Source organism: Grammomys surdaster, unplaced genomic scaffold, assembly GCF_004785775.1.
Source record: "Grammomys surdaster isolate TR1022 unplaced genomic scaffold, NIH_TR_1.0 126124, whole genome shotgun sequence".
Classification (NCBI taxonomy): Eukaryota; Metazoa; Chordata; class Mammalia; order Rodentia; family Muridae; genus Grammomys; species Grammomys surdaster.
This window is the reverse complement of record NW_021620932.1, coordinates 1,677,787-1,705,101: the sequence shown is the minus strand read 5'-3', so window position 1 is coordinate 1,705,101 and position 27,315 is coordinate 1,677,787. Positions and strand designations below refer to the sequence as shown.

The 27,315-nt window shown below is 38.2% G+C and overlaps 3 protein-coding genes across 5 annotated transcripts in view; 2 read left to right on the top strand and 1 right to left on the bottom strand.

Annotated features, from left to right (window-relative positions):
• The window catches only part of Bora (BORA aurora kinase A activator), a 28,689-nt gene extending 28,245 nt beyond the window's left edge, over positions 1 to 444 (top strand). Inside the window, exon 12 of the mRNA XM_028756575.1 lies at positions 160 to 444. Within this exon, the coding sequence (XP_028612408.1) occupies positions 160 to 225 (66 nt within the window). The 3' untranslated portion in view covers positions 226 to 444. The remainder of the gene's footprint in view (positions 1 to 159) is intronic.
• Dis3 (DIS3 homolog, exosome endoribonuclease and 3'-5' exoribonuclease) lies at positions 382 to 27,264 on the bottom strand. 3 transcript variants are annotated; one of them, XM_028756568.1, is made up of 22 exons: positions 26,932 to 26,963; positions 26,633 to 26,700; positions 26,204 to 26,361; positions 24,048 to 24,241; positions 23,345 to 23,418; positions 21,568 to 21,735; positions 16,817 to 16,981; positions 15,521 to 15,634; positions 15,174 to 15,311; positions 14,292 to 14,438; positions 13,276 to 13,392; positions 12,950 to 13,051; positions 11,832 to 11,896; positions 11,660 to 11,744; positions 9,749 to 9,876; positions 8,344 to 8,430; positions 6,870 to 7,026; positions 5,299 to 5,513; positions 5,018 to 5,186; positions 4,758 to 4,916; positions 4,496 to 4,618; positions 382 to 3,710 (listed from the first exon to the last, which is right to left on the bottom strand). In XM_028756568.1, the coding sequence occupies exons 4-22, from the start codon at positions 24,139 to 24,141 to the stop codon at positions 3,627 to 3,629; spliced, it is 2,391 nt and encodes a 796-aa protein (XP_028612401.1). In that variant the 5' UTR covers positions 24,142 to 24,241; positions 26,204 to 26,361; positions 26,633 to 26,700; positions 26,932 to 26,963; the 3' UTR covers positions 382 to 3,626. The 3 variants fall into 3 exon arrangements, with proteins under 3 accessions (XP_028612401.1, XP_028612402.1, XP_028612400.1); XM_028756569.1 differs by lacking the exon at positions 26,204 to 26,361 and having other exon boundaries at positions 26,932 to 27,264; XM_028756567.1 differs by lacking the exon at positions 26,633 to 26,700 and having other exon boundaries at positions 26,932 to 27,263.
• Pibf1 (progesterone immunomodulatory binding factor 1) overlaps positions 27,192 to 27,315 on the top strand; it is a 148,099-nt gene continuing 147,975 nt past the window's right edge. The window contains exon 1 of the mRNA XM_028756571.1: positions 27,192 to 27,285. The gene's annotated coding sequence lies outside the window, so the exon portion shown is untranslated. The remainder of the gene's footprint in view (positions 27,286 to 27,315) is intronic.

The window sequence follows — 27,315 nt, the reverse complement described above, 5'->3', positions numbered from 1 at the left end:
GGGAAAAACAAACAAACAAAACACCCCTAAACAAAAGCTTTCCTTTACTCTCCCTTTCAAACCAGGAAATCTGCATGTAGATTTTAAGAACAGTTCCTGTAATAGTTTTTTGAATATTTTTGAATGGCCTTAAAGAGATGTGTATTTTCTTTTTCACAGCAAAATCACACAGTGCAGAGGTGCTGGATGAAAACTACAAGTGCGTCTCAATGCAGCAGCCCGTAGAGTCTCAAGCCCTGAGACTGCTGCTCAGTAGCCCTTAGGGATTTATAAAGGGCTGCGAGTTACTGTGATGGGGATGGGTACCTGCTTCACGTAAGGTGCCTACTTCTCTCCTTAATGTGAAAAGCTGCAACAGAAATCAGTGACAGGACCAGAAGCTCCAAGTTGTTAAATTATACATTTATTTTTTAAAATCAATAAAGATTTTTATATTTGCTTTGAGTGGTTTAACAAAAAAGTTATGGCAGATCTCATGGCTTTCCCCTGTTACAGAGTCAGTGAACTGTTAAGACTTTGAATGGTAGTCTTGAATTTACCAGTTCTTGGAACATGAGAAAAATGTTAAAACTGAATGCACTATATATTTTTACATGAAACTGTGAAAGAAATCTTGAGCTATAAAACTTACAAAGGTAAAAAGTAAGATGGACTCACTAAAGTTTCATTTCTGTGGGGAAATTACTTGGTTCTGTAAATTATAAATGTAGGAAGATGTTACTGGGCAGCATCCTATATGCTGCCACGTGTGTGGGCGAATATGGGATGCCACAGAAGCATGTGCCGCCATTCCTAGGCTTGGTAGGGAGATGAACAGAACACAGGAGAATCAGAATCACTGGGAGACAGTGGAATTCTTGTTGAGCTTAGAACTATGAAGAAACAATTGGGAAAATAGCTTAATAAAATACATTTTAAAAATCTGTATTAGAAAAAGATGGATATAAGGTGCTTGAGAATATCAAAGACTATTTTTGTACTTTATTAAAAACGACATACTCAAAATGATTTCATTAGTCCTAGAAAATAAAGATTACTCTTCTGTCATTTTCTTCCTTGTTCTGAATGGCACTCCATCCTTGGTGTGTTTATTGCTAACACACACACACTCTGCTTGTGACCTCACCTGCTCCACTAACAGTGACCAATGTTGGAAGTTGACTAGCTAGTTGAGTATGTTTATCTGAAGACAGCTATTCTCTCTGATTTCCGAATGTAAGAGAAGCAGCCTCTCAAGCTACCCATCAGTTTTCTTAAGTAGTAACCACAACCTAGGCTCAAATAACTTGTCTCTATCCTTGATCTGACTTCTATCTGTTAAACAGGAATAGCAGTCCTAAAGGGGCTCGTTTGTTTTCAGATCTTCTTACAATGTAGCCTTAGCTTTCATTTTACCTTTAGTTTTGTTTCAGTCTCTAGAATGTGACAGTCAAAGGTATTTTTTAATCTGGCTGCTTTTTGAGTTTAAGCGCAATACAGTCCTCCTCAATTCTAAGAGGAACTAGTTCTAGGGCCACCCATGGATCAAAATAATAAGTTAATGGATACTAATGTCCTAAATGGCAGTCTTTGCATATAAGGTATGCTCATTTTTGCATATACATGAAATCCACTCAAATTCTAATATCTAGTACAATATAAATACAATGAAAATAGTAGTTATTGGGTGAATAATAGTGTTTTAACACATTCAGCATAGATGCTGGGGTTTGTTTTTTTTTTTTTTTTGTAGTTTTTTTAAGTACCTTCATCCTCAAATATGGAGAAGCACAGCCTGAATACTGGGAGGCTGACCATGTTTTAAATCTGTTTAGCTCCATAACTAGCACTAGAGAAAACATTTTAGAGCCTAAAGGAAGAGGCTTTGGGGAATATAGGTTTTTGATCATAATCTGCTCAACTGAGGTGGAAGCCTGTATTCCTTATTAAAATCGCTCAAGATAACTAGAATAACAGACATGGGCTGCGGAAATGATCAAGTGCTTTCTGTAAATGCATGAAAACGAGTTTAGATCCCCAGAACCTAGATGACAGCCAATGTGTGTGGCTATGACCCCAGCATTAGAAGAGTGGAAACTGGTTGATTCTAACAGGTCTAGCTGAAATGACAAGCTCCCAAGTTCAGTGAAAAATCCTGTTTCAAAAAATTAATGTGGAAAAACAACTGAGAACAGCATGTATTGAAACTCCTGGAACCAGAATGTTATAGCTGACTAACAGCCATCATGTCAGTGCCAAGAATCAAAATTAGATTCTCTGGAAGAATAGTAGCCAGTGCTTGCTTGCTCTTAACTGCTGAGCCATCTTTCCAGTGTAAAGAACTGTCTTGTGTTTTGCAAAAGTCAGATCAAATCCAAGTCTATTATACACTAGGCAATAGTTACACCACTAAGCTGCATGCTATACGCCCAACTCAACAGCAAAAATCTACATTATACATAAAATTGAAACTTGTATCCTTAGGTAAATGGTTGGTTTCCAAGAATATAACCATACTTGTTTATGTATTGTCTAGATGCTTATAAAGTACAATTACAGCTAGAGTTCAGCCACATCTGAAATGCTGTGGCCTTTACAAACAGGTTTGCAGCCTCCTGCTCTAGTCTCAGGCACTGATCCATTTTATTTGGACCAAACACTTTGTAAGAAGATTGTCTTACTTTAGATACATCAAGTCTGTCTTTATGTAGAGATTTTTCCATAGTAACGAGGCTTTGTCAGCTCATTTTTGCTGTGAACTAGTCTCCTTGACTGGAAACAGAGTAAGCAAAGTTGAATGTTAAAGTATTCCTAAATACCAATGTAATCATTAATCTGAGATTTGTAAGGCAAGTGCAATCTGGCATACCAAATGAGACTTCATTTGTTCCTTTTAATATGGCTTTACTATAATCCCTCCCCGCCTATATAATTGGATATAATTACAATTCATAAGCCATTATCTGTTTTTATAAATAAGCAGACATTTAAAGTACCACCTTTCTCCTTTCTCTGTAATGCCTTGTTGGGGAGAAATATTGGCAACAAAGATTAGGGATGATGACTGAACTTAACACCTGTTAACAAAAATCAGAGTTTCAAATCAGATGAAGATACTCCAGGTCTTATTTTCCTATAATCCTGAAACATTCACGACTGTTTGAGGACCACTGGGAAGTACAAGAGTCTTATCAAAATATATGAACTCAATGTTAAGTAGGCAAATTAAAATGGCAAAAAGATTAAATGCCAAACACTGACAGCTAGATTTAGAAAGGCTTGTTCTTTGCTTCTAAAATGTTATTTTCCTCAGAAATTGATAGGTTCTTTTTATATTAAAGTACTTAGATAATATTAATCCGTTCTTCAATGAGAAGATGAATACTCCTAAATGATCATCACAGATCTCTGACGTTGTTACTGTCACCATTTATGTGATGGATATTCCAGTGAACTTTTCTGCATAATTTCTGTTGTTGCAGAAGCACAATATAAGATAGATTCAGTCAGCAACTCAATAAAAATGCAAATTCCTTAAAATTATTGAAATGTATTTAAAAGTAGCTATCACGCAGGAGCATGTAAGTGTGGTTTCAGTTTTGCTGCTGTTGTCAAGGCGGCCAGTGTTGAGGTTTTCTGTCGATGAGCTACTTGTCAAGTTTTCTCTTCTTTCCTCCTGGTCCATTAAGATCCGTATCTGAGACATCAGAAGGAATATTTACTCCTGGTATCTAAACAAGTGTAAATGGGGGGAAAAAATCACACGATTAGAAGCATCCAATAAGAAATAACTTATCTCACCTTCCCCCCTTTACTACTGCCACTTTCAACTTTAAACACATTTTCCAGTGCAACATCCACAACTATACACCAGCGTAACCATGCCAAGGGTCTCAGAAGCTTTTCACAGTGAATGGAAGTACACACAATCTCAGTACTTAGGGAAAATAGGTAGGACGATCACTGCAAATTCAAGGATAGCCTTGTATGCATAGCAAGACAACTGAGAAGCTTCAATTTGGGCAATGTGTTTATAATGTAACAACAGATCTTCCTCATGTCCAACTTACTGTAAAGGTGGACAACAAGCACCAAAAGCTTAAAACCAGGATCTTAGCCAGGCTTAGAAGCACACACCTTAAATCCCAGCACTCGGGAAACAGAGGCAGTCATATCTGAGTTAAAGGTGCATAGCAAGTTCCAGGACAGCCTGAGCTACACAAAGAGAAACTGCCTCAAAAACACAAAACAAAATGAGCAAAAACAGCCTTTTAGGTGAAGCCTCCATACTTGTCTATTCTAAAACTAGAGTAAAGGAATAAGCAAAAGAACTGAAGAGTCTTAGATGTTAGCTTTGAGGTCCTCTAGAATCCGATGCCTGGAATCCACTGGTGTGGGTCAAATGGAAAGTAGGATTGCTATGGAAGTACTTGGAATACCTAGGATCTTAACATTACTTGAAAACTCGGTCACTCAAAATACGTTAATTTTTCCATACCATTAAATTTGGTCTCACCTGTGGTTCTACAAGGGCCATTCGGATTTTCTGATGTTGAAGATTTGATGAATCTAATGTGATTTTCACTTTAACTTTATCAAACACATGGAACACTGTACCTTCTATTCTGAGTGAAGGTATCTTGAAAAAAGAAAAATTGACATTTTTTTCTTAAACTTGAATCTCATGTCTATTTCTGGTTAACATTCCAAAGTAATTTAAATGTTAAATATTAACTACTCCCCAGTTTAAAAGGACATGAAGCTCAGCAATACCTTACCTCATCATCGTAAGTAAGGCGTGGCTTTGGTTTATCTTTTTCTTCAAAAAAAACTGTACCTTCTAAGCCATACTTTGGAATTAACACCACAATTGCATTTTTTCTTACAAAGAGAATATAGGCTTCTTCGCTTACTATTCCTTTGCTTTTGAAAAACAACTGTAAAATAACATACAATCTTGTTAGAAGTCTTATTTTGAAATTCAATACAAAATGAACAAAATTTCTCACCCTCAACACTACAGAAAAAAAACAAATACCTGCGTATGAAAAGCAACTGATGCCCGCTGGGCATACTGAGCCATTTTATGCCGGAAATTGAGGTTTTTACATATATCTGAAAGCTTGTGTTTGTCTGTCAACTCTGGATAAGTACAATCAGCCCCAATCGCCACAGCTAACAGCCGATGAACAATTATGTCTGCATATCTACATACAGAGGATGAAATAAGAATGATGGCAAATTAGTTTTAAAATTTTTAATTAAAAATTAACCTTTTTTTAAAAAATGTGTTTTCCTTTTGTATGGAAAAACCAGTACCTTCGGATAGGAGATGTGAAATGTGTGTATATTGGGGAGGCCAGGCCATAGTGACGAAAGTCATTATCCATCCCAGAACAGAAGTAGACAGCTTGCATCATACAGCGAGTGGCCAAGATCCTTAATAGAGTATTCAGGTAGGGGAAATCAGGAGATTCTGCCCGGTCCAAAGAGTCAGCCAAAGATTTGGCTGTATCAGTCTTAATCTCCAAATTCTGTCAATAAAAGGGAGAGAAGCACCAAATGAAACAATTCAAAATCAGTAGTAGCCTCCCTCTCTCTTCCCTCCTCCCCGCTGTCCCCCTCTGTCTCTCTTAGAGACTCTGTCACTGTGTAGCCTAGGATGGCCTGGAACCCACAGAGATTGGCCTGCCTGTCTCCCAAGCACTCGAATTAACGGCACACACTAGCATCCACAGCCAGAACTAGTGTCCTATCTTTAAAGTATGAACAGACCAAATACATAGTGTTTGTATACACATAGTATCAACTTACACATTTTATCGGATAACCAGGGGCACTAAAAATAACTTTAAAATAAATAAGGATTGTTTGTATAGTATTAAAGCTTTAAAAACCCTGAATGCATTTGAAAGTATCAAGATTTTGGAAACTTTCCAAGGGAAAGGAGGACATGCCATTTCTTTTTCAGACCCCAATGTATGCTTGCTTATCTCTAAGTGGGGAAGGAAATAAAGCAGCTCCAGACACGTTTCAGTCTGTCTGGCTTCTTCTTCACTCCTTCACTGAAAGTAGAAGTGCAGACAAGTGACACGGTGGGGCAGCCACACAGGGCTGTGTCCATCAAGCTCAAGCTATATTCCAGCTTCCAGGGAAATCCTGCCTCCTCCCTTCTTACCCACGTCTTAGTAAGAGATACTACAACACAGAAAATTCCCCAATGTACAGTAACCAGGGGAGCTGGGAGCCGGGGCAGTTCCTGGTGGATAAAGATGTACTAAGTGCACTATAAACCCAGACACCCATACCATACTATTCGAGTAACGTCCAGGGAGCCAATGCTATTCATTACATGCGCTCAATAGAACAAAAGGGCCTAAACAAGATCCGAGGAAAATCAAAGTAAGCTAGGTCATGCCAAGCCTAAGTATGATGAAAGGAAAGAAAGAGAAAGGGAAGAAGGATGCCTAGTAGTCAGACAATGAGCTTAACGAAAACGCCCTTAAGTCTTGCCAACAGGCCAATCTTATGGAGACATCTTCTCACCTGAGGTTCCAACCTCTCAGATGACTCTAGCTTGTGTCAAGTTAACAAAAAACTGGCCAGGACACCTTGTATAAAGAGATCGAAGAGCACACTTTGTCTAAGATACTGTAAATAACTTAGTTTAAATCATTTGCCTTTAGAACTGGAACATAACGGATTTCAGGATGTAGCTGATGTCAATGTGTATGTAGGAAGAGATGTCCTTACCCCAGGTCACATTTTTATATATATATGAGAACAAGTTTATTTTAGAGCAATTGAAATTTTATAAAAACATGAATATTAATTTTTTCAGTATAATACAAAGACTACAATACAAATACATATTACTTTTCAATCTTTACCTTGGACTTAGCTGCCTTAACAAGAACTTCATAGTTGGAGGGAGGAGGAGCTGGATGTTTTCGAAGCAGAGCATGTTCAGAAAACTCTTCATGAATCTTTTTTGCAACAGAAATATTAGCGAGTAACATAAATTCTTCCACCATGGAATTTGTTTCTCTGTCAGTCAGGAAAATCATTAAGTAAGGAAAGAGAAGCTAAGATAGTTATCACATTTATTCACAAGCTAGCATTTCTCGTGATAATGAAAACACTCCCTATGCAAAAACATTAACGTGTAACGCCTATCTATTTTTAATCCCTTACCGTGTCTTTACTGTCTCAGCTTGTGTTCTAACAGTATATTAATTCTGTCTCTCCTGAACAACTCTAGGATGCTAGGATCTTTTCAAATTGTACTCAAGGGAAAAAAAGGGAAGATTTACTACTTTATTAACATAAATATAAAGCCAATATTTTTACCTTCTCTTACAAAAAAGAACTATGAAAATAAGCTTTCCCAGGAGAATTAAAAGCTAGTTCACACATATTGTCTCAGCCTCCCACATTTTTAGCAATAAATCACTAATCGATTCTCAATAGCTAATGTGGATACTTATCTCTGGTGAGCATTGTATTGTAAATGCATGTATAAATACAACACACACAAACAACAGACACAACTGATTCCTAAGTGACAGATGTGCATTATTCTCTCATAAGATCATTTTTAACAGGAGCATCAAAACTTGGATTCAGCATGACGTCATTTCTCAATTCTTAAAACAATCTGATGCAACTTTTATCCTAAGTTCTAAGTTAGTTTAATAAATGATCTGCAAGCTGTATCTATGGTTTCCTTTCTCTAGAATCACTGAATATACAGAATTAATTTTCAATCATATTTTAATTATTAAAATAAACCATTTCTTGACAACATTTCTAAATTAAACTTTTAAAGTATTAGGAAGCTTTCCATATAAGAAAATCCAATGACTGATCTCAATTTCTTTAAGTTATATAAACAGTAGCAGTAAATTCAAAGTTAAGAATTTAGCTTCAAAAACTTTACATTTTAAGACTTATTTTTTAAATTATGTGCATGTTGCAGATGTGTGTGTGTGAAGGTGCAAGCTGGGAAAAACCCTTGGGTCCTCTCAAAACAGCAGCAACTTAACCAACCCTTCAGATGCAAAGCTGTGCTCCCTTCGTATCTCTGTGTATACATTACATACTTAAGAAATTAATCACTGCAATCGCTTTGTTCTATAACTAACTCGAAGTCTTAAAGTAAATCAAGGCAAATCTGAACTCTTTCTAGTATCCTAACTCAACTTTATATGAGAAAAGCTAAGAAAGTAAGATCATCTTTACTTCATAGAGATTCTAACCGTAACAACTGTTTTAGCCATAAATGGATCCTCTGGTGATTAGTGTCTACAGGAGACATTACATTTAAATGTAATATTTAATATCCATCTGTAAAATGTCCCATACCTCAGCTCCTTGGTCTGCAGGTCGATTGGGTCATGCGTTTCACTGTCCATGTGGAATCGGATTTCTGGAGAAGACAGAGTCAGAGCCCTGAGTGAAAAGGAGAGAAAGGAGTCAACAGAGCCCAGGACAGAGGACAGAGGATTCTACAGGGAATCCTGTCAAACAGAAAAGGAGTGTGCGAGTAGTGGAGAGTTTTTCTTAGGAAAGCTTTATGACCATCTACAAAGTTTTATGTTCAATTTTAATATAAAGCCTAACTTATGTTTTTATTAAGCTACATAAATCTGCAACCATTCTGTTTAAAGCAGCTAAGAATAGGAAACTGCCAATACGCCATTTTCTATGGCAAACAAAGTATTGTGATGGGCAATGACAGAGAGGCCCAGAGCAGCTTACACAGGCTAGTCAGAGAAGGTGCATAGGCAACCACACGGAGACGTCTCAAACAACTACCACTGAAACATCGTAAGGACTGATGGCTGTGCTGATGAGACTGCTGTAGCTCTGAGAATAGACTATACTAAGGTTATGTGTGGTTCTTAATGACTAGTTCTCCTTCGAAAAGTTCACAAGGTCACACACTAAGGTGTCTTCAGATGTGGTGCTACTTTCATCAAGTTCCAAATCAACCTGAAAGCCTGGTTGTTGGTTGTTGGTTTTTGGTTTTGTTCTTTCAGTTTTTTGAAACAGGGGCCTACTTTTAGCTTTGGTTAGGCTCGGACTAGTAATTTAGAGCAGGCTGGCCTAGAAGAGAAATTAAACATCCACTTGCCTCTCTGCCTCTTGACTGCACGGATTAAAGAAATGTGTCACTAGGCTGGAAATAATTTTAATAAGGTTGGAGAATCATAGAGAAGTTAAAAAACCAATGTTAACCTTATACTTAAGCTGAGTAGCATCTTTACTCTAGTTTGATAACTCTGTTCTCATGCAAATACCTAATCTGTAAAGACTTTTAAATTTCGTATTTAATCATTCAACTATGGTAGTCACTGACCACACATGGCTGCTTAGCATTGTCTGTGGCTAGCTAATACTCAGGAATTCATGTTAGGCACTGTAGGAGGACTCCAGAGGCAGCATTTGCATCGCCAGAAAAACCTTTGTTCTCAACTGCTGGTGGCAAAACCTAGGGAGCAACCTCTGAAAGGCTCTCGTATGTGGTTTCCTCTTACAGCAGTCTTTCAAGGCTGCCTCTCCTTTGAACTGCCTTCTTTCCAACAAGTTTGAGCTGCCACTCCTCTATGCCTATTATGGTCAGGCAAACGGCCATGATACAAATCTATTAAGTATAGTCTACCAGCTAATTAACCACCGTTCTAACAAAATACACTAAAGAAACCAAATGTTAGCTCAACATCAGAACTGATTAAAGCATGTATTAATAGATATTTTTAGAACATACCCCTTTTCAATCCTTCCCCTTTTTAGAATTTTAGCTAGTTTATTTAGTCCACGGAGACTAGTGGTAATATCATCATTCATAGCCGTTGAATCAATTCTCATCTGTGCTTCAGCATATGTAAGAGAAGCCTAAGAAAGAAACCTCAGGTTAATATAATTCTCATGGCTGATAAAAATACTTTTCCTGTTTGACCCATACTTTGTGTATGATTGTGTATTCCTATGTTAGTACGGGGCCACACATGAACATACGGTGGTCAGAGTTTCTCCCCCTTCCTGGTTCAAGACAAAGTCTCTCATGTTCACTGCTTGATAATCCAGGATAGCTGGGCCAGTGGTGGTTCTGTGTCTCTGCCCCTGCCTCCTAAGTCCTTACAGGAGTACACTGGGATTAGATATGAACACCACAATATCCAGTTCTACGTGAGTTCTGGAAATCCTAGCTTGGGTATTAGGCTTGTACAGCAAGCTGTTTTTATACTCTGTACCTCTAAAGTGTATTATTTTACCTCATATTCCCACTACACACATATCCATGCTTTCAGGAAGCCCAAAATAAGTAACAAGACATATCTATAGCAATACTTAAATAAATTTACACCTATGATTTCTAGTTTGCTTAACTCAAGCAATCATTATATAAAATGAGCTCTATTTCCATTAAAATAAAGGAAAATGGCAGTTTTTCTAATACTTCCTCATTTAAACCAGTATATCTTTAAGAATATTAGAATAAAACACAAGGCAGGTTCAGGCTATTCTCAAAAATCCTTTCCAAAGGATTATTACTCCCCTACTCTAGCAAATAAGGAGAGGCTAGAAGTATTTTACAGGATACTAACCAACAAAACAGAACCCAAAATGGGGTAAAAATGATAAAAGTTCAGAGCAATCTCTAACAGATAGTCCAAATATGGAAATAGTTGCTTCTGCTCCTATTTCTGTCCAGGTGGAAGGATATTAAAAGATAAAGGTAGCTTTATAATTAAAATTCAGAAACCATTTAAAGGAATAACTTAATATAGGCTAAGTGAAGTTTCTCAGAGTACCTTTATCTATCTACTAAGGGCTAAGAATTCTCTTTCCGGAAAAATGTTTATATGTTCACTAATTTTTAATTTTAATTCATATAATTTTGTTAAAACAACTATGTCACCAGGTTGGTGGTAGCACATGCCTTTAATCCCAGCACATGAGGGAGAGAGGCAGGCAGATCTCTTTTGGCTACACACATCCAAACCCTGTCTTGATAAACCAACAACAGAAAAGTATTGTTCAGAGGATCACTGCCTCGAAATACTCTAAAAATATGAATCTCTAAGGTTAAAATCATTCCCACATCATTTGCTGGTTAACAGAAGTTTCTACTGGTCATCAGAACAGAGTGATACAACTTGGAACTAGAAAACTGATTGAAAATGTCGTTACAAGAAAAACGTCTGGCGTACACAGGAGAACTACTTAGCACAAGATGAGGATGACTAAGAGAATATGGGGAGAGGAGAAGTACAAAAATAAGAAAAGTCTTGCTCTATTCTGTTGACTATAATTTCAGGTTAGCTCTATTGGAATCTAACTATAATTTATGTTATCCATGATACACATGCTAATTTTTTAAGCAGTAATATTTTTAACTACAAATAATCTCAATTACTATGATTAATGAGTTACATCCTAAAGCTCTTCAGTTGAGATGTGTGGGCTCTAAGTTCCTGAATACAGGACAATTACTACATAAAGTAACTTCTGGATAACATCAATAATTAAGCAAATTTTAAATTTTGAAACAAACTAGGGACTACTATTAACACTGAAAAATTTAATTTTATAGAATTTAACTTTTTCAAAAGTATCTGAGAAATGTTAAGAGCACAAAAAATTTGAAATGTCAGAAATGAATCATAACACTAACCTTTGAATTAATGACACTTTTGGTAAATCTCGTTTTTAATATTTCAGCATTATGATTCATTTCCCAAATACAGGAAAATGCCAACCTTCAGGGAAAAAGAGATGGTATTGGTTTATGGGAATCAATTAACATAGTTAACAAGTCACTCTTATCAAAAATAATGCAGAAATACCTGTCAACGTTGGATCTTAAGGAACAGAGGTTTGAACTAAGCAACTCTGGAACCATGTCAATCCTCTGGAAGAGAGGACAACAAACCTCAGTTACTTAGGCACAGTCACAGTTAGTTTCCACTTGCAAATAGCATCAGGAGAACAGAAGGGGGCAGGGTCTGTTCTGGTCATTTTGACTAGAGAATTAAGAAAATAATAAAGACTGTAGGAAAAGAGACAAAATTGTTACAGAAGGCAGTAAGGGTGGCATTTGTGCCAGTGCATTGAGATTTCAGTCCCTCTATCTGTCCTGTCAAAATCTGAAATTTCTGGTCTGTGTAAGTTGGTACCTGGTAACTTACAAACCCTTACCAACCGAGATTTTCCCACTCCTAAACCAAAACTACAGTGCTTAAAATATACTTGAAAGTCAAAGGAAAAAAAAAATAAAATTTTGAGTTTTATAGTATACTTGTGTACACTCAGTGGCTCTCCCTGCCCCCCAAATCATACTTCAAGAAAGTAATTCATGTCAACTCCATTTAAATGTTGTTTGGATCACTAGGTAACAAATTACAATTCTTGTTTTGTGTTTGAGTGTGGCACATGTACATGTTCATATATGCAGAGGCCTGAGGTTAACATCAGGCATTCCTTGATGACATCCACTGTAGTTTTCTGAGATAGAGCCTCAAGGAACCTGGACTTCACTGATTTGCCTATGCTGGTCAATGATCTTCAGGGATTCTGCTTCCACCCACCAGTGCTAGGACTGCAGATGTGGTGCAGTTTCCATTTGGCTGTCAGAAACTGAACTCAGGTTCTCATGCTTGGGTGCCAGGTATTTCACCAACTGAGCCACTGCCTCAGGCCATAAAATGAAATATTCTCTGTGATTTAGGACACCTTCACCCATGCATTTCTTTTAGATAAATATATCATGTATTTACTTTAGACTGTGATTGCTCATGAAACCAAAAGTTCCTGGCTTGGCCTTCAGGACGCTGAGGCAGGAAAATCAAAAGTTTGAGGCCGTCCTGACCTATACATGACCAAGACTTTGACCCCATGCCCATCAAAACAAAACAAAATGCATAGTGCTATGATCAGTATAAGATTTGAAAGTTAATACATTTACCTTTTCACAAAGATAAACAGTTGTTCCTCTTCTTGCTGATTCTTGATCCAACGCATTTCCTGGCCTGATAAAATGGCTAACATCCGCAATATGAACACCAACCTAAAAAGATAAAAGATGTCACTCTGCCCAATAGTAGACTTACACAATGGGATTTAGATCAGAAGAAATGCAGCTAAATGGAAAATGGACTCAGCTACTAATTCAACTCTGACACACAACTATTGGTTTTTACAGCTATACTTTTATAGTCTGTCCTGGATCAAAAACCAATGAACCCTAGAACTGAATCCCGTTAGCTAAGAGTGTAGAGACGGTATCAGTACCTCCAAGTTTCCATTACTGAGTTCTCTACAATGCAGGGCATCATCTATGTCAGTACATCCTGGAGGGTCCACACTGCAAACACACAGATGTCTCAGATCTTCTCGGTTTTTCATGTCCTAGAAAATACCATGTTAAAAAGAAAAAACAACAACAGAAAACCTGGAGGAATACAATAGCAACACCACTCTCTTGGGAAACAAATATTTCCATAAAAATAAGTTAGCTTTCCATGTTATAGAGAAACGTGTTCTATGCTCCTAAGTCTACAGCCTGGAGACATCACTTTCCGTGAAAAAGAGGAAATGGTTTGTGTAGCACCCAAGAAGAGAGTTGAGTGAGAATTCTGAGTGCCGATGAGAAAACGGCAGGAAAACCAGAGTTTTGTGACTTCATTTCTTTAGAAACATGAGCCTGTTCTTGGACCATACTTCTGTGCTCCTCCCAGTTGTAGAAGGTAGGAGTGAGTTTCGATTCTTCATCGCAGCTGGCTGCTGTTATTTGCTTATATGCCTCTTCGGAAGAACATGTTTTTGACACATGTGGCTCATCCATGTAACTATACACCTTACTCATTTACCTCTATTTAACCCTCAGAGTAGAAACTGTCTGATGCTCTGAATAAAGCTGGCTATTGCGTAAGACTTTAGTCTGCCTCATTTTTAGGCTCCATTCTCCAAGGTTCCACTACCTTCAGAACAGTAGACACCCAACAATGCTGTAACTAACTAAATGTGAAAAAGAAGCCATGGTTTCTACATTATTTAAAAACAGACAGAAATTAAACTACATCATGGTCTGGATCCTAGATATTCAGGAGTCTAAGACAGGACAAAGAGCCAAGGCTGACTGTGTAACTTAGTAAAACCCAACTGTAAAGAAAAACCAAAATGTAAGTTGGGTTAAGAATGTACTCCATTGGTAGAGTGCTTGACTAACTTGCAGAAGGCCCCAGGTTCAATCACCAATACAAACATGACATCATGTGTAAAGTCACTGTGACCTGTCTTCAGCTCACCTGCTCAGTAATGCTCCAGGGCATCTTGGGCAGGAAGCTAAGAACAGCCTGGGAAAAGGGCTGATGAGGAACGTCATGCTCAAGCAGCAAAACTTCAGTTTCCGTCTCTTTCTCTCCAACATCACCTAAATTTTTTACAAAGTGTCCCTGAAATGGAAAGGTATTATCAGAAAGGCACACTTTTCATCTAATTCATATTTCATTGTACTCAATCTCCCATCCCTTTACCTATCTATCAGCTCAGCACTTCTACCTTTTTCTCTTACATATTAAAACAACTCTTTGGGGGTGGAGAGAAGGCTGAGTGGTTAGGAACACTGTTACTCTTGCAGAGGACCCAGGTTTATCCCCTGGCACCCACATGAAGGCTCACAATGATGTTACTGCAGCTCCAGGACTGACAGCCCCTGCTGGCCTCCCTAGGCACCAGGCATATACTGTGGTACACAGACAAAATGCCCATACACATAAAAACAAATGAACAAGCAAGCAAAAAACCCTGTAGTGAATCAAAAAATTTCTAGTGAAAAATAACAAGACTTTTAACTGCCCTTGCAGGCCTGATTCTTAGACCACAACGCTCGTTTAGTTCCTGCTAACCTTCAAGGTAACATACACTTTAAAAGCAATAGCTTCAAAATTTGATTAAAATTTATTTGACTCACATTCTTCTTCCATAAAGTTTATCAGTAAAGGTTTTATGGCAATTTGAGAAAAAGTAGCCAGATGACTTATACTGGAATTAGATAAAATTCATCTATGCTACGACTAGGTAATCATGAAATACTTGTGTACATGTAAGTACCATATTTTCACTAAAAATCAACAATATTAGTTACAAATTTTAAGTAAATACACAAAGATTTAATATTTTAAGTTTACATTTGGATATCTAGAACTTCTGGGCCAACCGTCAATGGCGACAATAATTCTCCGTCCTTCTAACGCAGAAGCCTGTCTGGTTTCTATCCGAATTCGTGGAATTCTCTTATCAGCAGGTGTAAAGAGATGTCTTCTTGACTAGAGAAAATTAAAAAAAGAATCACGGTCCTGGGATCAATCATAGGTCCTAGCACACGCTATACAAGTACACTACCATTGAGTTATATCCCTAACTTAGGAAAACAATTTATATTTACACCAAATCTGGAAAAGGGGATAAAGGGTGAGCTTTGAATTCTAGTCAGTGATGACCAGTTTTCAGTAGTGATGCCAAGTGCTTTACGTACCTCCTTAATCTCAGACTTGGAAAGCATGCCACAGTATGGTCTCCAGTTCCTTTTGATTATCCCCACGACTCTACCTGTAGGCCTTAACATTTTTTCACTTACAGCAGTCTTAAGCTGAAATGTAAAAACAAAAATCTTCAGTTATATTTGTTCTATGTAAAATGAAGTCATTTTTCTTCCAAATTGGAATATGCATATGGACACTAATACGATCAGGTAGCAAACAACGACATGAAATTTAGAACCTTTATGCTTCAAAGTTCTAGACACAAGCAAACCAACTGAACAATGCTAATTGTTCCATGATAATAAAGCACTCCATAAATGATGTCAAGATGTGCATAGGTGAATAAATGTGACAGAACTCAGTGTTTTCAAAGATAATGTGAGGATTTCCTGACAAAACAGTGTCTAGGGATTAGTTAATAATTAGTTAGCTATGTAGTTATTATGGAGAACATGTATGAAATCCTTTACAAAGTAAATATATCTTTAACAGTTCTATCTTATCACAAGTTAAAAGTGAAATAAAAAATGTTAACCACTAAAAATAGACCCTATAATATTAGACCTCTAACAATTCCAAAGGATTATATTCTGCAAGAATGCTACAGTCAGACTTCAAGAAATTCACTGTACCTAATGAAAACAAGAACAGCATCTGCTAGACCTGTGTTATCCTCAGAAAATGGGTAAACAGGTCATTTCTGGAAGATGCAGTAACGCATAAGAAACAACTCACTCTTCTCAATAAAGACATTAGTAGAAACAAGATAATTAAGCATGTTAAATACAAAGATCCAGAAATAGTTTCTAAAATTATTTTAACATTGCAAAAAATGTTCAGAAAATTCTACATTTCTATTTCCTTAAATTGCATTAATTCAAATCATATACAGAGTGTAACAGATTTCCATTTGATTCACAATTTGAAATACTTAAACTCATTTAAGTATAATGTCATTAAAAGAACACAAATTTGTGTAGTTAAAACAGAAATCAACTATGTACATAACTTGTAATAAAATTAAAAGTACAGAACTTGGGAGAGATGGCTCAGTAGTTAAGAGCACTGACTGCTCACAACTGTCAGTAATTCTAATTCTAGGTGATCTGACACCCTTTTCTGGCTTCTGCAGACAATGCACACTCATGTTGCACAGACACACATGCAGGCAAAATACCCATACATATAAAAATGAATACAACTTTTTAAAAATTCAGAACTATGGTTTTACTCAATAAATATAAAAACAATGGCATGTTAAACAGTACAAGACTTGCTTTCTCTCATACCAGGAGTTCCCTCTCCTCATCTTTCTCCACATCGTCTTCATTTCGACCTTCATCGTGTAAAACCACAGAGGACGGAGCCACCCACTGACTCCTGGGCAGTAGCTCCACAGCCACAATGTCTTCATGAACAGCTCTGTTTAGATGTTTAAGTCCCTGTATAAGTATCTGTGTAAAACAGTAAGTGGCATGCATTGAAAGAGATTGAAGGAGAATAATGAAAGTTATCTAATATAAGGCTATAGTCTAATTATTATATTTAATATACATTTCTCCATGTTTTTTCCTATTTTAAAATAATCATCTGAGTTAGGTTTGCTGGGTAAACGTGAATGCTAAACGAACTTAGTTGATCTGAATTTGGTCCCAGAGCCCATAGTGGAAGGAGACCTGAAAGATGTCCTGTATTTCACATCATACTCCCAACTCACACTCCACATCATATATACACAACATAGTCAGTCTCAAAATTAAAAATACTACTCTTCATTTCGTAATCTTAATTTTTAAATTTTAATAAGAAAAACAATTCAGGAAATATGTGGATTTTTGTCTATGACTCCACCATAAACAATGGCTATAAAACAGTTCAGAAAACCAAATTATTTCAATCTCAATCTCTTGGTTGGTAAAAATGAAAACACAACTTTCATTGATTGGGTTGGAGACTAAGTAAAAGGCTCCAAGTCAGAAGTTAGATGAACTTGATGAATAGCACACACTCTAAAGGCTACCTGCTATCATGTGTTTGTGAAGCTCTTTTTGTTGTGCAAATCGTATTTATTAAAAGTAGACACATAAAACAGAAATATCTCAGTTTATGATACTTGATGAGTCCCTTTAAAAGTGAGTTCCTAGAAATTTCTGAGACAATTGGTCTCATGAAAAGTCATTACTGTACGAGTGTTTAGTCCTTTCTTACCAACCAGAAACAGAAGGTAAGCCTGAGAATTGGCTGTGTCATGTGTTGCCTGCAAGCACGCAGATCTGCACTGAAGCCCACAGACCACATACAATCCTGGGCATGGTGGCCCATGCCTGCCATTCAGTCCTACGTAAGTAGAGACAGCAACATCTCTAGAGCTGACTGGGCAGCCAGTCCAGCTTAACTGGTAAGCTCTAGGTCAAAAGAAAGCCTATTTTCCAGGAAATAGGCCACACTTCTAAGGCTATCAACTGAGGCTGTCCTCTGTCTCTACACTCACATGTACATACATACACACATGAACTAAAACTAAAAAGTGAAAGCCAGGCGATGGTGGTGAATATCTTTATCCCAGCACTAGGAAGGCAGAGGTAGACAAATCTCTGTGAGTTCGAGGCCAGCCTGGTCTACAAAGGGAATTCCAGAACAGTCAGGGTTGCACATAGAAACCCTATCTTTAAAAGACCAAACATAAAATAAAATAAAAGAAAAGAAAAGAGAAGAAAAGTGTGGGGCAATATAAATTCTCATATAAAAATTTCAATCAGCTCAAGGTATTTTAGTGTATAAAAAATTTACAGACGGGCTAGTAAGATGGCTCCATAGTAAATCTTGGCTTGGACTAATTCAATTCCTGTGACCCAGTCTGTGGAAAGAGAGAACCACTACTGTACAAGCTGTTTTCTGACCTCTACACATTATTCACAAGCATATGTATGCACATATACACACACAAATGTACACACACAAAGAGAATCTCTTGTGCAACATAGGGGTGGGGGTGGGGGGAGGAGTTCCAGAAAGCATAGAAAGGAGATTCTGGGATAGAGTCAGGCATAGAAGAGAGAGTCAACCTAAACACTGATGAAGACAGATGCACAAAATTGAGAAGAGATAACCAACCACGTGGCAACACATAGAATAACCAGGTTCATTAAGTTACAAACTAGTGGAACAAGCCAAAGCTTTATGCCTAGGCATTTATTCATAATCAAGTCTCAGAGTGGTTACTTCAAGGAACTTGGGCGTGGGTGGGTGAAAAGCCCTTGGTTAGAAATGGCGCACTGAATGTGGGGCTCAGAGTCTGAGAAGTCCTTGGTAGAAGGTTGTTTCCTAACTAGCTGGGAGTGGGAAACCAGAGAGAGGCCTAGTGTAGCTCCTTTAGAGGCCATGCTGTGCAACAAGGCTGGTAGGCTGCCTAGTACTTGAACGGGCCTGTTAGCAGCTGGCTTAGGAGACTCATGCCAGAGCTACATGGCAAACTCCCTCCAAGTCCAGACACTCACAGGGTGGGGACCATGGTTTCTTGGGCTAGTCACTACAGGGAGGTTGGCAGATACCACTGAGAAGCTGAAAAACAAACAGCTCAGAGTGTCCCTCCTTGTCTGGGAGGGTTGGCCCTTTAAGGCTTGGCATATACACCAGAGAATGGCTACAGGAAATGGAAGCCAGTCCCAAACTGAGAAAACCTTCTGAACAGGTACAATATGTACTAAAATATGCTTAAGTACTAAAGAAAAAAAAAAGAAACTGGGTATAGACAGTCATAAAAAAAAAAGTAGTTTAAAAATAAGAAAATTAAGTCCTTAAGGTGAGAGTTAAGAGATAAAAGATGGGAGGATTTAAAATTTTAAAAAAAGAGAGACTAAAAGAAAAATATTTCCTATGTTAAAACGGAAAGCACAATGAAACAATATATCTGGATCTCACATTTTGCTTCACTTATCAGCATGTAAATAACATGTTCAGTAACAATTACAATTTTATATATCCTTTTTTAGAAAGATCAGAATAAAACAGACGTTGATAAGGAGACAATCCGACAGGTCAAATAATTGGGGAGAGATCTAACAGGACTTTGGAGACATGCTCATAAAACAGAAGGGGGACATGGAATCTCCCAAATATAGATTAAATAATGCTTTACTGACAAAGTTTTAAATATCAATGAGACAGATAGCACAGTTGCTGAAAAGCACTCGAGTTTGGAAAGGACTGAATATGTGATAACCTCAGAATGGAAAGCAGAAAATGTGTTGCACTGGAGAGAAGATTTTGCCTTTGTTTCAACAGGAGAGAAAACGTTGATTCCATCAAATTGATAAAAATAAGATTTGACAGAAGAAGACCCCCTGAAGATCCTGACTGCAGGCAAAAAAGAAATGAAGAAGAACAAAACAGGTGAAGTACATACTGATCCTTTACATGGGAACAGCTCTGAGACTGGTTGAGATGCAAATGTTTCCAGCTAGAACTTCAGCTATGCACAGTCAATTAATCTTGCTGGCTACAGAATCCTCCAGACTTAATTGTCCCATCCTTTTAAATGATACAGATAAAAATTTTATTACAGGTTGGTTATACAATCCAAACTAACTTATAGAGAAAGCCAGGTGCCTTACTATCTCAAACCGAGAGCCAGGAGTCACCTTTAACTAAACAGTACACAGAGCACAGTCAATGCATACGTTATTGCAAAAATGTGTATGACTTGTGTATGTTCATGTTTATACCAACGAAGTCAATGTAGCACTGACAGGATTCACCTTCAGGGATGCTGAAACACTGAGGGATATCTACTCCAGTGTCCTGCCTGATCCTACCACAGACTGCCTCAATGCTATTCACTCAAAATTCTGCATCCAGGACAGCTTCAAAGAAAGCTGCTGACCCAATTGGTCCAATATCACTAAGACTGTTCTAGTGAAGATGTCAGTTAAGCCCTAAACTTTCTCAGTAGAGACTGGACAGCAAATCTACAGGCATTTATTACTCAACTATACCACTCCTTGGCATATACCCAGAAGATGCTCCAACATATAACAAGGACATATGTTCCACTATGTTCATAGCAGCCTTATTTATAACAGCCTGAAGCTGGAACGAACCCAAATGTCCTTCAACAGAGGAATGGATACAAAAAATAAAACAATCAATTTGAGAAATTCTTAGGCAAATGGATGGAACTAGAAAATATCCTGAGTGAAGTAATCCAATCACAAAAGAACACACATGGTACTCACTCACTGATAATTGGATATTAGCCCAGAAGCTTGAAATACCCAAGATTCAACTCACAGGACACATGAAGCTCATGAAGAAGGAAGACCAAAGTATGGGTGCTTCCGTCTTTCTTAGAAGGAGTAACAAATACTCATGGGAGCAAATATGGAGACAAAATGTGGGACAGAAACAGAAGGAGGGGACATCTGGAGACTATTCCACCTGGGTACCCATCGCATGTGCAGTCACCAAAGGTAGATGCTGATCTGGAAGTCAGGAAGTACATGTTGACAGGAGCCTAATACAGCTGTCTCCTTAGAGGTCTCCAAGAGTCTGACATATTCAGAGACCGATGCTCACAGCTAACCATTGAACTGATCAAGGGGTTCCCAATGGAGGAGTTAGACATAAGACTGAAGGAGCTGAAAGGGTTTGCTGCCCCATCAAGAGAGCAATAATACCAATCAACCAGAGCTCCCAGAATCTAAATCACCAGCCTGGGAGCACTTAGGGAGGGACCCATGGCTCCAGCTGTACATGTAGGGGAGGATGGCCTTGTCGGGCATAGGTAGGTGAGGAGATCCTTGGTCCCATGAAGGCTGGACACCATGTGTGGGGGAATTCCAGGGTGAGGAGGTGGGAGTGGGGGGCTAGGTGGAGGGGGGGCACATCCTCATAGAAGCAGGAGGAAGGCAGATGGGATAGGGGGTCTGGGGGACGGGGGAAATGGGGTAAGGGGTAACATCTGAAATGTAAATAAAATATCCAATAAAAAAAAATTTAACCTTAAAACAAACAAAAAAAAGGCATTTATTTACATACTTACCTCTTTGTCATCTTCTTTGTCTCCATAAATCCACACTGTAGCTTCTAAGTAATTTTCCCTGCTAGCTCTGAATGTTCCTTGAAGGTATGAACCAGATTTTATGCCTTGTTGGAGTTTGCTTAAGGGAAGATGCTCTGAAAATATTATTTTCCCACTTTCTATTTCATTCTATGAAATAAACAAATCAAAAGTCTGTTTATTTAAGACACTTTTTCCACAAGTATCATACAACTTAAAAATCCACATTATAAACTATACAATTGAGTTTAAATGAACAGAGTAGAACATTTTTCCAGACCACTGCTATCTAAAATAACTTGCTGTAAAGAAAGTGGAATTTTTCACTCATGTTCAACATGGTAGCCACTAAGCACAGATCTCTTCAACTGTTGAAATGTGTATAATGGATTTTATATTTAAATTACATTTAATCAGCTACATACAACTAGTAACTAGTTATTAGAGTACGCCAGAACATATATTCCAAAAGGCCAGTCCAGCTTGTACCTCCCAGCATTCTTCAGTTTTGCAAAGTAGGTAGCAAAAGACAGACAGGATGTGGGGAAAACTATTTAAAGATGCATGTATCACGTCCTATTAGATAGACAGCTACCTCTGTACCAACAGCTATCCTGCACTCAGGTAAGAAACCCAGTCACTTGAGTCTTGTTTATTTTTTATAGTGGTAGATAAGTGCTTCAAAATATATTTGATAAGGACGGTGCTGGCACATGGCTTTAATCTCAGCACTCAGGAGGCAGAGGCAGTAGAATCTCTATGATTTTGAGGCCAGCCTGATCTACAGAGCAGCTACCAGGACAGCCATGGCTCCAAAGATAAACCCTGTCTCAAAAACCAAAAAAGGTGCCACAGCTTCAGACTAGCTACTCCAACTGCACAGAAGCTCACTGAGACTCTGGGCCTGACTGATATCACTGCACAGTTTTTGTTTGTGAATTCTTATGATCAATAGTCATCATTTACATTTACTGTAGCTATGTACCAAACAAGACAAGAATTTTATGAATGCTTCAAATTATATTGCATTCATCTAACAATGGTATAGTTATTAATAAATATGTGTGTATGTACATACACTGAAAAATTTCTCCTATGGTCTTTCTCAAACTGTCAGTTATAGTAACTGTGTACTTATCCCTCAGTCTTCAATCTTTGCACTGAATCAATATGCTGTCTTACACTGCCATTAGAACAGTCTTCTATATAATTACCCTTCTGATCACAGCTCTGTCCTCCAGTTCACTCTTAGATACCCTTTATTTAGGTTAGCCTGACATTTAATGGACAGAGCTCAATCCTATTATTTCACTTCATAATAGACCTTTACTTAGGTCATCACTAAAGACTGAAAACTTACTGACCAACAGAAGGAATTCTAGCTTCCCATTATAGGGCATCCTGTAAAATTATGTATTTCCTTATGACTCCCTTCCCCCTTTTAGGCTTCACGCTGTATGCATGGTTGGCCACTTTATCAAACTACTAAATTATTCACAAATGAACCATGAATTCATTTCATTGTTTTTCATTCAACACACACAGGTACTAGGTGTCAAGCCCAATTTTAAAAATCCAATTTATTCAGCAATGACATTCCAATTAGCGAATCACAACTTTCTTGTTTATAACCTAACTCTGTTCCTAGTCTAGTTTACTGGTATGTTCTAAATTTTAAATATGGTAACTATAACCCAACATCCCAAGATGGCTATTTTTATATTTTCATCTTTTCAAAACAGAGTGTACTGCAACATACCATCTCATCAGACAAGCAGGCAAGACGATCTGTAAGTTCAGGGTTAGCCGTCAGGCTCTTTACATACTCTTCACCTGAAAAGTAAGCTCTGGTTTAAATTCAGGCCTGGCATTTCATCTGGGCATGAGGAAACATGGACAATCCTGTTTTGACCGTATACCTACCATTTTTAATAAATGAAACAAACACCATGCCAACTATATGACGGTGACTGAAACAAAGCAATGGCTCCAGCACACGCCAATTTTTACTACATCAACTGCAAACAATGAGGAACAACCTAACAGCCACTATCTACAACTTGCCTACTTATCAGCTCACTGAGAAATTTAAAATGTAAAAAGACTGATGACCCAGCAGTTAGAAACACTTGCTGCTTTGCAGAGGCTCTGCTTTCAGTTTCCAGCACCTTCATGGTGGCTCACAGCTGTCCTTTATTCTAGTGCCAGGGTTTCCAACACCTGCTTCTGACTTCTACATATATGTAAGCAAAAGTCACTCACATTAAAAATTGAAAACCATTTGTGTTGAAAAGATCACATGAAATCAGATAATGAACACATTAAAAATTGAAAACCATTTGTGTTGAAAAGATCACATGAAATCAGATAATGAAATTATGTGTCATGTGAACATGGTGGTCCGATCCTAATTTTTATATACAATTGCAAACACCCATAAAAGCGTCTACATTCAGACTTACATGTGAAAGCTGGTATTCCTTCTTCTACAGCTTTCTCTTTGTTCTTCTTGTCATTTGTTATCAGGATAACTTGTAGCTGAGTCTCTGCAGACATCTTCTTCAGGTGGTCATTGTACCATTTTGCTGCTACTCGTATGGCTCTATCATTTCTGTCATTGGCATTCTCTCCCTGTTCTTGTTCTATGTAGGTTTCTCTAAATGTAAAAAAGACAGAAAACACAAAATAAGTTAGCCAGTAGTGTAAAAACTTCTGGGACAGAAATGTTCAGCAGCCACTAATGTGAAACATTAGTGGTATACATAGTTTACTTAAATTTACATGCTCACATTCCAGGGAACAATTCTATTGAGATCTTTTTAAAGATTTCAAGATAATTTTCTTGAGAAGAAATTCGTATTATTAGTGGGTAAATACAGAAGCTCAAAGTTTCATTTTATGAAAAGAAAATATTAAGCCCTAAATTTATTCTTTAAACTGCAGTATTAAATAATACTTTATAGTGTAGGAAGAATTAATAAAACTTTGAAGACTACATAATAAATCTTCACTCAACAAACCATGAAATAACAGCAATTGCTAAAGTTTGTAGTGTGACTGACTAGAATATTCATGAGCATGTGATTCAATGATTAATCAATAGATAATCCAGGTAAATATTCCATGGCAAGCACTAAATCAACAACAAAGGCTGCACAGAACTGACAAGACTATAACTCCCAAACACAAAAGTACTCTTATACGGTTCTTTAAGTCTGTTCTTCAAAGCCATTATCTTTAACATGGCTTTATTCCCTCCAATTCACTCTACCTACTAATGTTCTCAGAGGTGCAACATATCTGTGCCTCTACAAATGTGTTGGCCACATTCATAACTATTCTGGTAAATGGTCCATTGGTTACAAATTTAATAAACCTAAGCTTATCAGTAAATCATATGAACTTAAAATTTAAATGTGGTTTTAATATAATGAACTTAAGTAACAAAATCTAAGTGAGATTTGCTTTGTGTCCTAAGTCTTTTAACTAGTCCCTAAACTACTAAAATCTATTCAAAGCACTTGAACTAAAACCCTGCTAAGCCTGTGTCAGGAATACGACCATGTTCAATACAATCTTGGTCTTTTGGTCCTAGAAACCAATTGATATCTACTTTTGGAGTTTAAGGAAGTACAATGAATGAGCAGCCCACAGGCAGACATGCTGTCTGTCTGTCTGTCTCTGTCTTTCTCTCCATCCACCCGCTCCGCCCTCTCTCTAGGGGTGTGTGTGTGTGTGTTTGCGTGCTCTTAGTTCCTGAAGAACTTACTTCCAAGATGTAAAAATGGGGTGCACAAGACAGTGTTTAGAAACATTCTGGCTCATTAACCTTGGAACTGATGGGTGAATGCACAGTCTTGGCATAGGCCAGACATGCTGCTAAGCACCTACAATGTATAAAATAATTTGATACAACAAAATACTACTAGGTTCAAAATGCTAATAATGTCAAAGTTGAGAAAGTGACTTTAAGCATCATAGATACACATTATATATTATTTGTTACAATAGACAATCCATATGTTCTGAGAATGCACAAAGGTCATGAACCTGAATTATAACAAATTATTTTTAGAAATCCAATTTCAATAAATCAGATGTAAGATAAAGCTTATTAATCATAAATTTGTATTTTTTTTCACAAACTCCCACATTTTTTTGGAATTATTTATTTTATGTATATGAGTACACTGTAGCTGTCTTCAGACACACCAGAAGAAGGCATCAGATCCTGTTATAGATAGTTGTGAGCCACCACATAGTTGCTGGGAATTGAACTCAGGACCCCTAGAAGAGCAGTCAGTGCTCTTAACCGCTGAGCCAAACTCCCACATTTTAATCCTATATTATTCACATAATATGGTATAGCAGGAACGTAGATGATTCTTAACTCCAAAGACTCTACCATTCAACTCAACAGACACAACTTAAAGGGAGTATTTCCGAGGTAGTGTGACCTCACGAACACTGTGACCTTAGCTGAGGCCTACACAGCACTGTCTTCCACAGAGCTCAGTAACAACCAAACAGCACGGGAAGCTGCAGACGGTGTTTGATAAATTACTCCCAGGAAGTTTGTTTTGAATTTAGGTAACCCCGTGATTTCCGTGATACTTACTTATGGTGCTCATTAGTGAACGTATAGAAATGCTTCTCCTGGTTATTAGTCACATCCCTGATTCGCTTATATATGGGGGCGCTCCGGTTCCTCACTTCCTGCAGGACTGTCTGTAGCACAATGACATTCCTGATGGCAGGGTCCTCGAGAACATCAATCTTAAAAACAAAAGCAAAACGTTAATTTTTTTCCCTCCGTGTTCAGTTATAACTTCTCTCTGTCAAGCCTAAATTCTTGTTACAGTTCAATACTGACTCTCCATTAGGCTAAAGTGTTACTTTGCTGTAGAAAACGTGACAAAGTCACTGGACCCTGTAGACATGAGATGATGAAGCACCCGTAATCGGACCACCAAAGTTTGCAATACCAAAGCTACTACTAAATATATTATTACGCTGGCCCACACAATTTTTGTTCGTAGGCACTTACAAGATGCCTGGGGGTCGCAATCTGGAGGCCACAGAAGCCCAGGTCCCCGGCTTCCAGGCACTTATAATCTAAAGTAGAAGAGACACCAGCGGTTAGAAAATTAACGTGTCTAAAAATACAACTCCAAGAATCGAAAAAATATAAATAAAGCAACGTTAGGGAAAGGTACCTCGGCCTGGATATCTGGAAGCGAGGGTGGCCAAGGTACTTGCCTCTCCATCCCAAGACACGCCTCCCCGGTCCCCAGTGTCCCTATCTGCCACGCCCCCTCGTCACCACGCGGCCCGGCGTCCACGCACCTGATGCAGCAGCACATTGGTGTCCGGCAGAAGGTAGTGCGGCCACGGGCAGAGGCTGCTCGCCTGGTCGCGGGGCTGCAGCTCCAGGACCGGACCCGCGTGCGCTCCGCCGCAGGCCGAGCAAGCCGGCGCCCCGCAGCCGATGTCATCCCGCAGGTAGTGCTCGCGCACGATCTTCACCACGCCGCCCGCGCGGGTCTTCTTTAAGAACGTTTTGGACTTGAGCATCCTTGTCTCGCGGCGTGGAATGCCGACAAGGGCGGAATCCCAACCGCTACAAAACTCGGACGGAAAAAGCGTCAGACAAGAAACCGAGGCGCTACCAACTCGTATTTCCGCCTCTTCCCGCGAGCGGTTAGTTTCCGGTCTCGCGAGAAAACACTG